The 13,736-nt window shown below is 42.6% G+C and overlaps 1 protein-coding gene across 2 annotated transcripts in view; it reads left to right on the forward strand.

Moving 5' to 3' along the window:
• The window catches only part of PAPSS2 (3'-phosphoadenosine 5'-phosphosulfate synthase 2), a 43,345-nt gene that overhangs the window by 26,664 nt on the left and 2,945 nt on the right, over positions 1 to 13,736 (forward strand). The window contains exons 5-11 of one of the 2 annotated variants that reach the window (XM_075257514.1): positions 57 to 175; positions 1,663 to 1,776; positions 2,790 to 2,901; positions 4,498 to 4,539; positions 8,732 to 8,937; positions 10,744 to 10,879; positions 12,633 to 12,901. In XM_075257514.1, coding sequence (XP_075113615.1) covers positions 57 to 175; positions 1,663 to 1,776; positions 2,790 to 2,901; positions 4,498 to 4,539; positions 8,732 to 8,937; positions 10,744 to 10,879; positions 12,633 to 12,901 — 998 coding nt within the window. The remainder of the gene's footprint in view (positions 1 to 56; positions 176 to 1,662; positions 1,777 to 2,789; positions 2,902 to 4,497; positions 4,540 to 8,731; positions 8,938 to 10,743; positions 10,880 to 12,632; positions 12,902 to 13,736) is intronic. The other variant, XM_075257515.1, reaches the window with a different exon arrangement.

Here is a 13,736-nt window from a genome sequence, read left to right on the forward strand (position 1 = left end):
TGAATACATTCTAGATGGCTGCTATTTACTGACACAGTGTTGTCACTTATTTGCAGGATTTACTGGAATTGACTCTGAATATGAGAAACCAGATGCCCCAGAACTAGTGCTGAAGACCGACCTCCATACTGTCAATGAATGCATCCAGCAGATTGTGGAGCTATTGCAGGAAGGGGTGAGTGAAAGTACAGTTTGGTGGGACGGTTTAATAATCCAGAACCTAGCACTATAGAGGTGGAATACCCATTTAGGCTGAAGCCCTACTTTGCGGAAACGCAGATTTTTTTGTTGCAGATTTTGCTGCAGTTTATTGAGAGAAAACCAAGAATGGCGACAACAGGAATGGGAAATATATAGGATATCTAATAGAGTCTGTATAATCAATAGGTACAACATACAGAGAAAAACTGAGCTGTGGCATTGCACCTAAATATGATGTATCCCAACCCAGCCTCAGGAAAAAATAGCGAAATACTCCATTACTTGTGCAACCCAACAGTAGAACAAAGGAGCGGCACTTACCAATGGTGAAAATCTATTCTCTCTCATTAGTAGGTAGTATTATGACACATACAAACTGGGCGACTGCCATTATCCAGGCTTCCCATGCTTTTTCTGGCCCCTTAAGGCCAATGCCCCGAGTTTGTGCCAGTGACTAAGTGCCATAATACTACCTCTTAAAGGGAGTCTATCATTTGAAAAACTCATTTTCAACTAAAGGCACGTTGGAATAGCCTTTAAAAAGACTATTCTACTCCTACCTTTACTTCTCTGATTCTCTCCACCATTTCTTCAAAATTTGGTTTCTTCTGATAAGCTAATGTGGAACATGGAGCACAGGGGTGTTCCCCCAGCACTCCGGGCACCCCTCGTCTCATACATGTTCACTGCCCATTTCATGCTTGTGTTCTGTCTCCTCCTCCTCTTCTCTGGAACTGGTGCCTTGTACAGGTGTCTGACGCCACACAGCACCTATCTAAAATCTCAGGCATGTGCAATCGGCTCTGCCACTTGCATGCTCGAGCGACCATTTTGTGGAGGTCTGCTACATAAGCGTGCTGCGCCTGCGCAATATACTCCTGTATGTCTCTGGAGAACTGAGCATACGAGTGCAGTATGCTTGTGTAGCAGACCACCACAAAATGGTTGCTCAGGCAACCAATATAAAAAAATATATAATAAAAAAAAAAAAAGTAAATAAAAGTTTTAAATCCCTCCTTTCCCTAGAATACATATAAAAGTAGAAAATGACTGAAACACACACACATTAGGTATCCCGGTCTACTGAATATAGGGGATCTGCAGTGCTCCTCTTCCGTCGGGAAGGGGTTAATAGGAGCACTACAGATACCCAATATTCAGCCAGGCTGAGATCCAAGTGGGGGGAAGAAAAAACAGTCCTCAAGCTCAGGGAAGGGGCAGACAGACAACCAAAACAGCCCCTCCCCTTCCCCAGCAACTACTGCACCCAAAAACTCTGACCATTTTAATTTTTGAAATTTTCCAGTAGCTGCTGCATTTCCCCCCCTCGGCTTATACTCGAGTCAATAAGTTTTCCCAATTTTTTGTGGTAAAATTAGGGGCCTCTGCTTATATTCGGGTCGGCTTATACTCGAGTTGGCTTATACTCGAGTATATACGGTCTCTATTTCTTTTCTCCAGGAAATTGTCCCATCAGGAGCTACAAAAGAAGTCCATGAATTGTTTGTACCCGAGAACAAGCTGAAGCAGGCTCGCGAGGAGGCGAAAAACTTACCCGCAATTGAGATCACAAAGGTAAACTGCAATTAACTGATAAGGAGGAACTCTACATATACAGTCAGGTGCTAATATACAAAAAGCTACTACTATAATGTGTATATATACGTATCACAGATCACTGTACATGTGTTCACAAGGATCACATAAAATATTGCTCATGGGTCAGGATTTTTCCTGGATTTTCTGTTCCTATTGAGAAACGCTATTCAGTCCTTGGCCCAAAATGGCTGTTCTAAAAGGGGCTATAACATTGATGACCTTTCCTAATGCTAGGTCATCGGAATCAGATCAATTGAGGTCCAACACTTGGCAGCAGTCATGCAGCTAATACAGAGTTAGGTTCTTTTTATAGTAATGGATAGTTTTGAATTAGGATTTAGGATTTCTATAAGAAATTGTGAGGATGTAACAACGGACATAGTCACAGGTCACAATTGTTTTCTAATCTTAGTAGTATCTTTTCCTATGTATACCACCTGCTAGAAAGAATAGTACATGGGAAACTGTTTGGTACGGGTAGGTTCACTCTACCGCTATTAATGTCAGTTGCTGTCCTCTGTCATAGGACAATAGTTGGAGAATGAGGATGGATCCCCTTCCACATTCGTCTCATCCACTCACAACAAACATAATAGATTTCTTCCGCCATGTCTTTTACTTTTTTACCAGTCTTGCATGCATTGGTAATGGACACAGATGGAGGGTTCTTCATCTGGGTGTCACTATCACTATCCTATGACAGATGAGAGCAATGGACAGTCACAACGGTAGTATGAATGTCCCCTAACATGTCAGGGTATATGATGGATGCATGATATACAGTCATACTGAATGTCAACCTTGTATGATGCAGTCCGAAAGCCTTGTCCAATGGAAGCAGAAAATGTGCAAGTAACCGAGGTACTAGGGGGCACCATGAATATAGTAACAATGGATGGAAGTTCTCATTCTAGACACGTGACACGATTTTATCCAGAATCCTAAATGATGATGGATTGTGGGTGATTTATTTCTTCCTGTCATTACAGATTGATCTCCAGTGGGTGCAGGTCCTGAGTGAAGGCTGGGCCACACCACTCAAGGGCTTTATGCGTGAGAGGGAATATCTACAAGTCCTTCATTTTGACACCCTCATAGATGGTATGGATTCTCTAACTATTTACTGTCACTTCTGTGAATTTTCATAGTTAATTGTGGATTTTGTGGAAGAAAAAGAGTTTTGAATGTTATTACAACTATGGAGTGTAGTATAAAGAATGCTTTGTTATGTCTAGTTCGGAGCCTAGGGGCAGTGCGGGAACCCCTTTGTCCATCCCTTCGGGCCCTAGACATAACTTGGTGTTGTAGACTTGCCCGCAGTATGTTTAAAGAGTTGCTGTCATGTCTCCTGACATGTCTGTTACATCTACGTCTTGTGACCTTTCTGATAACTCTTATTCCTCCTGTACATTTCCAGGAGGAATAACAAGGGAACACCACAATGCGAAGTACTAAGTAAAGTGCTCTAGTATTGATATTTCAGGAGACATGACCAGTCCTCTGTTAGAAGAACATAGTTCAATCCAGAACATGTATCTACAGGAAAAAAAAAAAACCTGCTAAATTATAGTAAATTGAAATGATGGTAAATAAAGGACCCTATGAAGTCTCATCACGTTTAGCAGGGCTGTACCCCATGCTCGCTAGTTATCAGATCACTCTACGTTTCCCACCTTGGAACATCAGAGAATAAAGCTAATAGCCCTGTCATTTCTAATATAGGTCATTGTAATTGTATATTCTATATTACTCACCATCAGCTTTAAAGAGGACCTCACCACCTCCATCAATCCTTTGCATCCAATAGTCGCTTCTACACTGATTCCTATATAGTTGGAATTTTTTCACTAACCTCTACCATTCCTGAACAATCATTTCTTATAGCTTTAGCACCAATATGCTAAGTAGACTCCAGACCAGGACCTCCCACTTGACTGTAGAGAGCTTCATTAGCATATTGAGTACTGAAACTAAAAACACCAATTGCTCAGGAAGAGCGGGGACTAGATAAAACGTTCCAACTCTCGTCCAACACATTGTTAAGATGTTAAAAAATACAGTACTTATCGCACCAGTTCGCTGCTACGTATGTTTCAATACTGTACAAGTCTCCCATCTGTCTCTGGTTCCTGGTCCCACGTGATACACAATGGATGACCAATGGTCAATCACAGTGCCATTTCTTGTGCGTCATAGGACCACGAAGCAGAGACTGTTGTCTCATAACAAAACCTTTGCAAGAATGATGAGTATTGCATCCTTTTTGGTAAAATTTTTGGTACAATTCAGACATCCCCTGTTTTGCCAGTTTATGTGTTGGCACCCAACTAGTTGGTCATCCATAGTTATGATGAGCTTTTACACAAGAAACCGCTGGCTTACTCTAGGTTCACACTAGCGTTCGGGTCTCCGTTATTCATGTCCGCATTGGGACCCAAAAGATGGAGTCCGTCCACTCCCATGGCCCCCTAGACTATAATAGGGTCTGTCGGGTTTCCAATGCATATGTGAATCCATCCTTAGTCCCTTATATTCTACGTACATTTTTGGGCACAAGAAGTCTATGATTGTGAGAGGTTCTCTTAGGGTATAGCGAGTTGGATCCAGTTGCCACCTCTGTTCGGGCATCTCTAGTTAGGAGTAACATGATGGTGTAAGTAGTTGTGTTTTGACCTATCAAACTACACTTTTCTTTAGATGCCAGACATAACTCAGATATAACAGTCTCAAAGTCTCTCGGTGAGTTATTTTATGTAAAAAGAATTCGTACCAAATCATTGAGTCGCTCAAATTACCGAGATCCTTATCCAATTCCCGCTGTAATAATTTAGTCTTTCTGGTAAGTAAAATGTCATTGTAGTGATTTGCACTTATGGAAATGCCAATACACAAATCCCATGAAATTTATTCAAGTACATTCTCCTTAGAAGATGACAATCTGTAAGTGCAACTCACATAATACCAGTATAATAAAACCAAAATATCAGGGATAAAATGCAAAAAAAAATAAATAAAAAAAATCAAGCTTCGTACTCGATATGTAGCATCTTAATTCCAGGTTATGCCTATCCAATGGGTCATTATATGGGTGGTAGAAAAAATAAATAAATAAATTCTATTAAAAATAGAAAAATATTTGATTTTTAAAACTAAAAATATATGAATAAACTATACCACCCCTAAACTGACTTTACCATGCAATATCAAGAATCGCCTGTTATTGTGCAAATGACAATGTCTAATTTTTGATTAACATTGGTTATATAGTCAACTGTATCTTTTCCTTTTCTATGAAGTGTATACAATAATTCCTGTTGCATGGAAACAGTCAACAAGCAGGTTACTTTGGGAGATGCTGTGTGTGTTTCTGAGTTCACATAAGGTTAAGGCCCCGTATTGTTGGGCCTCACCGAAAAGTCTGTGCTGAAAAATGCTGCGCTTTTCCATTATACCGATAGGGAAACAGTCAGCATTTCTGTAGGTATAATTGAAATTTCTGTTGGAAATTGGAGCATGTCCACTGTGCGTATTTTTCGGCAGTGTGTGGATGGGATCCAGCCTGAAATACATAGTTGTGAATAGGATATGGGTCTGAATCTGTATCACTATTTGCAACTTAAGGTGCCCAAAATCTTAAATTTAGTGGGTGCGGCTGGTTATATGATGTGAAAGGGGGTGTCTTGACACTTCAACAGCAGACGTCAAGGCAGGTTGTTCTTTGGGGGATTAGACAGCACCATGTGTGTCTGGAAGTAGAGATGAGCGAACACTGTTCGGATCAGCCTTTCCGAACAGCACGCTCCCATAGAAATGAATGGAAGCACTTGGACGGCGACCGGCCGCCGGCAAAGTGTACGTGCCAGGTGCTTCCATTTATTTCTATGGGAGCGTGCTGTTCGGAATGGCTGATCCGAACAGTGTTCGCTCATCTCTATCTGGAAGTGGTTTGCTCCCCTCTCCATTCAGGACACATGCAGGCTTGGTCATGTAGAGTATGCACATGTATTGGGGTGCTCAGAAGGGATAGCTGTCGGTGAACAAGCATGTACCCTACAGCTTTTGAAGGTGTAAGGGTGCCTTTAGAATCTATAATAGTGTCCGGAAATCTTTTGCTATGGTAACACCGGGGGCTACAGGAATTAGTATGCTATTAATGTTCCAGCCACCCCAATTCCGAAGCGTAGACCTGAACGTATGCGATATGGCAGATGTTTGTCCTGAACTCCACCGCTTATTTTAGTGTGAGGAGGGGAATCAGTCAATGCCAGAATTCTCTGGCAGACCCTTATCTGTTTCAGAAACAAAGCCCTTGCGTGAGATTTGGAAGGCAGCACACAAAATACTTGGCAGATGCCCCCAAAATCTTCAGATTCTGCTAATGTTTATCTTCTGTGTATGGTTAACTTAAGTACTAAAGAGTGATGTACTCCCCATCGAGTGTACGTGGCTATACACATACTGAGGAAGAACTGGATGACAATCTAATATGTATGGAGGTGTCCCAGTATTCCTCTGAAGACAGGTATCAGGCTGAGGCCCCACGTTGTGGAAATGTAGCTTTTTTTTGTTGCAGATTTTGTTGTGTTTTTTTGAGCCAAAGCAAGGAGTGGATTGAGGAAAAGGTAGAAGCATAAGTATTTCCTATATATTTCCCATTCCGTCTGTAGCCATTCTTGGCTTTGGCTCAAAAAACCGCAACAAAATTGGCAACAAAAAAAAGCTGCGTTTCCGCAGAAGCCTCAAGGGAGAGGAAGGATCGGGCTGTGATACTTTTGGAGGAATTTTAAAGGAATTTTCCTATCTAGGGAAAGTGTCCACTATCCACAGAATAGGGGATAGCTTCCAGATTGGTGGGGTCTGACCGACTTTTTGTTCCCTCTTCTGATTGGCGGTTCCCCTGTGGTCGGGCACTGCTCCATTGTCTGTAGTGGGGGTGCCGTAGATAGCTTAGGGGGACTAAACATTCTCATTACCCTGATAGATATCCCCTATGTATCTCCATGTGGGAAAACTTCTTATAACATTTCAATAGCAGTGAATCTGCTGAAACGCAATAAGTAACACACATGCATGCTAAGCTAAACCAGAAATTTGAGTCAAACACATGCATGCTAAGCCAAACCTGCTTGTTGATCGTTTCACGGTAGCAAAGGGTATTGTTCCATACAATGTACATGTGGATAAATGAACTAAGAAATTTTTCTTTAGACGACTAACTTGCCAATGTTACTCATGGGCGGAGCTTCCATGGTATCTGTAATTAACCAGTTCCGCCCTGGAAACGTGTTACTTTTCTATAATCTGTTTGCCAACAAAAACATAATTTGCCAAGACGTGAATGAAACATTTACAGTGTATGGTTATACGGCTGAAAGATGTTATCGCCGCCAGCAGTACAAAAATGGGAAACGTGAATATTCTCCTAACCGTATACTGTAAACGCTCGCTGGTGATTCTTGTTGCGCCGCTGCCTATAATGACTGATAATTAGAAGTAATGAGTTCTGATCGCTTTATGTTTATGTGTTTGTAACATCATATATCTTATTTCCAGCGTTCCCACAAGTGCAGTTAATAAGACAATTACAGACTTGCAAAGCCCATAATTAAAGGGAACCTGCCAGAAGATCGTGTTTCCGCCCTAACCAGGGGCAGCATGATTTGGAAATAGGTGCCCCGACCTTGCTGAATTAGGTTTTATTGTGAAGGGTTGAGGCCAAGGCTATGTGGGTTACTTGGAGTCCTCCCAGCCAACCTAGGCTACATGCACATGGATGTAGTCTGTGAGAAAGTGGCATGGATGGCACATGGATGCTACTATCCCTCACATGTGCATGGGGTCTCAATATGGTTACTTTCCAAATTGCTGCAATTTGTTGGGTTTGTACAAAACCCTTCCATAAGCAGTAGATATAATATCAGCCCCTCAGCATGCCCTAAATAACCAGAACGCTGCATGATTGTTTTTGCGGGTTTTTTTTTTTTTTTTTTTAATGTAGATTGTGAGCCCCACATACAGCTCACAATGTACATTTTTTTTTCCCTATCCGTATGTTTTTTGTTTTTTTTTTGAAATATGGGATGGAAATCCATGCAGACACGGGGAGAACATACAAACTCCTTGCAGATGGTTTTATGCCCTTGGCGGGATTTGAACACCAGGACTCCAGCGCTGCAAGGCTGCAGTGCTAGCCACTGAGCCACCGTGTGGCCCCTGTTTTTGCGGATTTCTGTTGACACTAGATTCACACTAGCGCCAGTTGTCCATTGTTGGGTCTGTCAAGACACCCAAACAATGGAGAGCCGGACCACCAAGACTCAGTGACTTCACAAGACCCCATTGACTATAATGGGTCCATTGGGTGTCAGCCGTTTTGAAACTGCAGGAATTTGTTCTTTGCTGCGTTTCGCTGGTCTCTGTGAGTCTCCAACGTAGACTAACAAAAATGTAAACCCAATCTGGCTGCAATTGCTGCAGCTGATATTTTCCACTTTGTGTATTGATTGTCTATGACAAAGCTAAGGTAGAAGTCTCACCAAAGTTCTTGTGACTATGGGGGCTCACAAGCCCCTTTTCCACATATGAGGACACCAGTATAATAAATGGCACATAATAGATGAGGGCCCAGTTACAAGTTTTTATAAAGCCACTTACACAGAGCCCCAAAAGCTGTCATGCTGATCTGTAGGGCCTGGCTTTTCTCAACCCTGTAATCAGCATGGCTATGTCTGGTCCAGCACAGAGCAGCTCTTTTCTGATACACCATCTATGATGTTCATATACCTTTTATGAACATATATTTATGCGGAAAGGACAAATTCTGCTGCATACAGCCACCACTAGGGGGGGGCCTACCGCTTCGTGCAGACATACTCAATATATATAGTTTGTATCCATTACCATAATGTTAACCATTAGGTTGTGTTTTTAGGGGGCATAATCAACCTGAGCATTCCCATTGTGCTGCCCGTGTCTACAGAGGACAAGGAAAAACTGAGCGACGCAAAGGCATTTTCTCTGTCATATGAAGGAAAACGAGTGGCCATTTTGCGTAATCCTGAGTTCTATGAACACAGAAAAGAAGAAAGATGCGCTCGTGTTTGGGGCACTACCTGTGCTCAGCATCCTCATGTCAAGGTAAGATGTGCTGCTATACAGTTATGGTGGTGCTATTATATGGTCACACTGATGGCTGGTATTAGTTTATGGCCATGTGCCGTGTAATGTATATAGAGAGTAATATAGTTTAGTAGTAAACTAAAGTAGTAGCCAAAGTCAAAGCCAGAAGGTTACAGATAAAGACGTAGCCGAACTCTTGAAATTGGCTAAACTGTGATATCTGGTCGAAGAAAATACAAAACAATGGAACATTGGCGTTTGTTGTCTTCTTTGATCAGATATCAAAGTTTAACCAATTGGAGAATTTCAGGTTAACTCTGCTCCATCGGTGTAAACACATGAATTACCAGTAGTCAAAACCAGGGTCGAGGAGAGATCATGTACAGCTAAATGAGAATGTGAGGGGTTAACCAGAAGATAAGTCAGAGTCATAACACTAAGAAAATTCCATTAGTAACCTGAGCGAGTCCAAGGGAATGAGCAAAGACTAACGCAAGTAACTCAGGTAGCCAGGTCATATAAGGCAAACAGGCAAAGATTAAAGGGGTTGTCCAGAGAGTTTATTTTACTTACAATCCCTGGGTTTTTTTCATGATGAACCTGGGGATTTTGGGTTGGTGTCAACCCTCGGTCATGTGATCGGAAACTGCACCCAGCCCCTTCCTCCGCCCTCATATTCATAAGGCTGTTACCTGTATTTGTGGGGGTGGGACTATATTAAAAATCCATCCTCCAGGAAGGAAGTGGAGCCACCTGGGGGCTGGATGCTGGTTCCGATCACTAGACCTGGAGTCAAAACCAACCTGGAACTCCAAGATCCAGCATGAAGAAAACCCCGGGGAAAGTACGTAAAATAGAAGTCCTTGCATAACCTCAGCTCCTTCTGCTATATAACCTACTACCTACAGACTGGACGATAAGCTGAACTTGTGCCAAAGCTGCCAAACACTGTGGCCATAGGTACAGAGCAGGAGACAGATGAGAAGTCTGGGCGAGAGCTAAGATTATCCAGATTTGCAGGCCGCTGGCATTGAGATAAACTTTCCATGTTACTCCTCCATACACTAATATCTCTCCCTTTATTGTACCTTGCACCTTCAGTACTATGTCCTGTAACCAGACTGGTAGACGCTTCTTTTCTGTAGCTTGGCACCATCTCCAGGGCAGCAGTGTGAATATGAACAAATAGTGGCAGATCGCAGTAAAGGAGTATAATGATTAACCGGCGGTAATCTAATATCTGATTTATTGGATTGCTTATGCTGGACCATGAAATGGACAACACTTACTTACACATGTCCTCTGTCCTGGTATCTAGTAATTGTAATATTCTTTTATAATGAGCCTTGTGTTCTTAGAAGTGACAATTTTTTAATAAATTATTCAAAAAGGGAACAAGTCACGGACAGTCTGGAAGTAGATAATTTAACAAACATTTTTTTCCTTAAAGGGAACCTGTCATGTTGATCTACAGGAATCGTGTTATAGAGCAGGAGGAGATGACCAGATTCATATATAATGTTGCAGGAAAGATTCAGTAAAACTTGTAATTTATTGATGGAAATACCTTTCTGTAACTAGGAGTCCAGGGGGCGGTCCTTATCTCTCTATGCGTATACAGAAAAGGCTGCTGATCATTGGCTGGGACCGCCCCCTGGACTCCTAACTACTTAAGAGACTTCCATCAGTTGAACTGAAAATTTTCCTATAACACTATTATCAATCTGCCCTATAACATGGTTCTGGAAGAACGGATAGCATTTTCATCATAATAATATTACAGTACATATTAGTTTTTACAAAACCAAACATCTTACCTTATAGGTGGTCCTGGAAAGTGGCGATTGGCTGGTTGGTGGAGATCTAGAGGTTCTAGAAAGAATCAGATGGGAAGATGGCTTAGATCAATACCGCCTTACACCTCTGGAGCTGAAACAAAAGGCTAAAGAGATGAATGCTGGTAAGTCAATGCTCTGTGACAGTGTACTTCTAGTTCCCACTATAGAATCAGGGTGTAACTTGAGGGGTTGCAATCACATTGGGGCCCAGGATCCTTAGCGGGCCCATAAGCACTGCCATCGGTATGGATATTGCAGCTTCCATCTGGCCCGTAAGCCAAGGAGACCCACAGATTACCCGAACCACACTATGAAGAACTCCCTGTTGGGATGAGGTAGTGGGCCCCGGACAAGATTGCATCGGGGCCCACAAGACTTTAGTTATGCCACTGTATAGAATGTAATATTAGATTACTGTTCCTTTTATATTATACTGACAATCCCCCTTTCTACCTCTATACAGCCGAGTTGTGCATGTGTACTGATAGAGAGGGGAGGAAAGAACGCGATGCCGGACTACTCCGGTTGTAAGTTATATCTAGAGAAATAAAGGACTGGACACTAGAGATGAGCGAACACTGTTCGGAACAGCCGTTCCGAACAGCACGCTCTCATAGAAATGAATGGACATAGCCGGCACGCGGGGGGTTAAGCGACCGGCCGCCGGCAAAGTGTACATGCCAGCTGCTTCCATTCATTTCTATGGGAGCGTGCTGTTCGGAACGGCTGTTCCGAACAGTGTTCGCTCATCTCTACTGGACACAAGTGCCTGATCCTTTTCTCTCGCAGTGTCTGCTGTCCCATAAGCATTAGGTGGATGGACGAACGAGTCCACTAAAGTCATCAGGTTCAGACAGCAACCATCTACTATGTATGGGCCACTCAAACATGAGCTAGTTCCTTCTGACTTCCCTGTACACATGCACACTAAGCTCACCTGAGTATACATGCATTCTAAATGGGCAGAGGGGAGTAAGCCGTTGGCAGAAACCTATAGCTATAGCACAAAGTGTAGGTTACCTCACCTATAATAACAAGTCCAAATACACAGGACACAGCTGCAGCAGCACAACCTTCTTAGCAAGCTCTGCCATCGTCTCAGCAGACTACTTAAGCCTCCGGAACGAGGACAACCCTCAACAGGTGAGACGCTGGAAGAGCATCCTCAAGATGTGGACTGGACTTACCAACCTACCTGCCATTCCTAAAAAATCCAGCCAATACACAGTATTTGAAACAAAGCTCAGCAGACAACTACTTCTGGACTTTCTCATCTCACCCCCTCCATCACTTTACCAGCCATCGGCTTACACATGATCCCCTACTTCAATCCTTTGTGCATTTGCCATTGAAACAAAAAAATCTTTTGCCATCTCTGCCAAGTCCAACTTTCAGCCTTTTGCCCTCCCCTGATCTGCCAGGGCGTCGCATGGGTTATATTCAGCGTGTGCACATTGTATAGTGGGGTTAGGTCATAGTGTACAACCTCTTCGATGCTGATCCTATACTTTCCTGGAGACTACAGTGATATCACAAGGACTTCTGTATATTGAGGCTAGCTGTTATGATTTATAGCTAAGTAATGAATGTTTAACCCTGCCTTTATGATCATTGTAAGTTTCAGAACTCATTGAATGAGCCATTCTTCTGTTTACATAGCCCAGTACCTAGTAGTGTACACCGTGTCCTAAGGAAACCTTATTGGAGTGACCTCACTGTTTGCTATATGATAACGCAATCTGTTACTCACTGTAAAGAGTTGTAGACCAACATGTCCTCATAAGACTGTAAAGTCACGGGGCGCATACACTGAATACAGACAAACCATATTTATGACCATTGTGCAATTCATTCCCTTTATTTCGTTTCTCACAGACGCCATCTTTGCTTTCCAACTCCGCAATCCCGTCCATAATGGACATGCCCTGCTCATGCAGGATACTAAGCGCCACCTGCTATCTAGAGGATACAAGCACCCGGTACTTCTCTTGCACCCACTTGGAGGGTGGACCAAAGATGATGATGTGCCTTTGGATTGGCGCATGAAGCAACATGCAGCTGTACTTGAAGAAGGTGTCTTGGATCCCAAATCCACCATTGTTGCCATCTTTCCTTCACCAATGTTATATGCAGGACCCACAGAGGTGAGCATGAAAAGCAATAACATGCAAGTTGTAATATAAAAGGGGTCGTCTGCCTTGGAAACTCGGAATTGAAAGACACTACAGTTGTACTTCGGCTTTGGAAATCTTAATGTTACAGAAGGTTTTGGGATGCCACCAAGTAATACTCTAGGGGTTATTTCCAGTCTATCATGGATTGATTCACTATACGTACAATGGCGATTCTAACATTACTAAAAGTGGCTATATACACCTTCAACATAACTGGAAGGATCTGTGTAGCAGCCCTGGAAAAAAGAGGTTAATAATGTTGATATGGGCTTTTTCTATTAGGATATTTAGGGCCCAGCAACAAGTAATTGCCCATTTGTCCCCATTATAATCCAACCTTATAATGAACTGTATCAGCAGCCAGGATAAGGGAGTAACAAAGTGTATTATATTTACTCAACTACCCGGGTCCTCTGTCTCATATACTGTAGGGTATGAAGACTCCCCAGAGTATAATAATAGTTCATGGATGACAAACCCCAAAAATTCATAGAGAACTGGTTTAGTCATTCCTGTGTATGTGCTTTTTTATTTTATTATATCATTATACTGAATATAGGACCCACCATGGGACATTGTACTGCATGGAGGTCATTATGGCACATTATACTGCATAGAAGGCTGCTTATAGGGCATTATACTGTGTGGAGGGCCACTATGGGACATTATACTGTCATAGGGATCTTAGGCATGAAGGGGTTGGGGGTAGCCCTTGGTATCCCTCATTTTCCCCTGGTGAGGTCAGCTTTGTTGCCAATAATGGCAGCAGAAAGGGGAGCAGCAGGAGATTGGTGAGGTTGGAAAT

Source organism: Leptodactylus fuscus, chromosome 10, assembly GCF_031893055.1.
Source record: "Leptodactylus fuscus isolate aLepFus1 chromosome 10, aLepFus1.hap2, whole genome shotgun sequence".
Taxonomy (NCBI): domain Eukaryota; kingdom Metazoa; phylum Chordata; class Amphibia; order Anura; family Leptodactylidae; genus Leptodactylus; species Leptodactylus fuscus.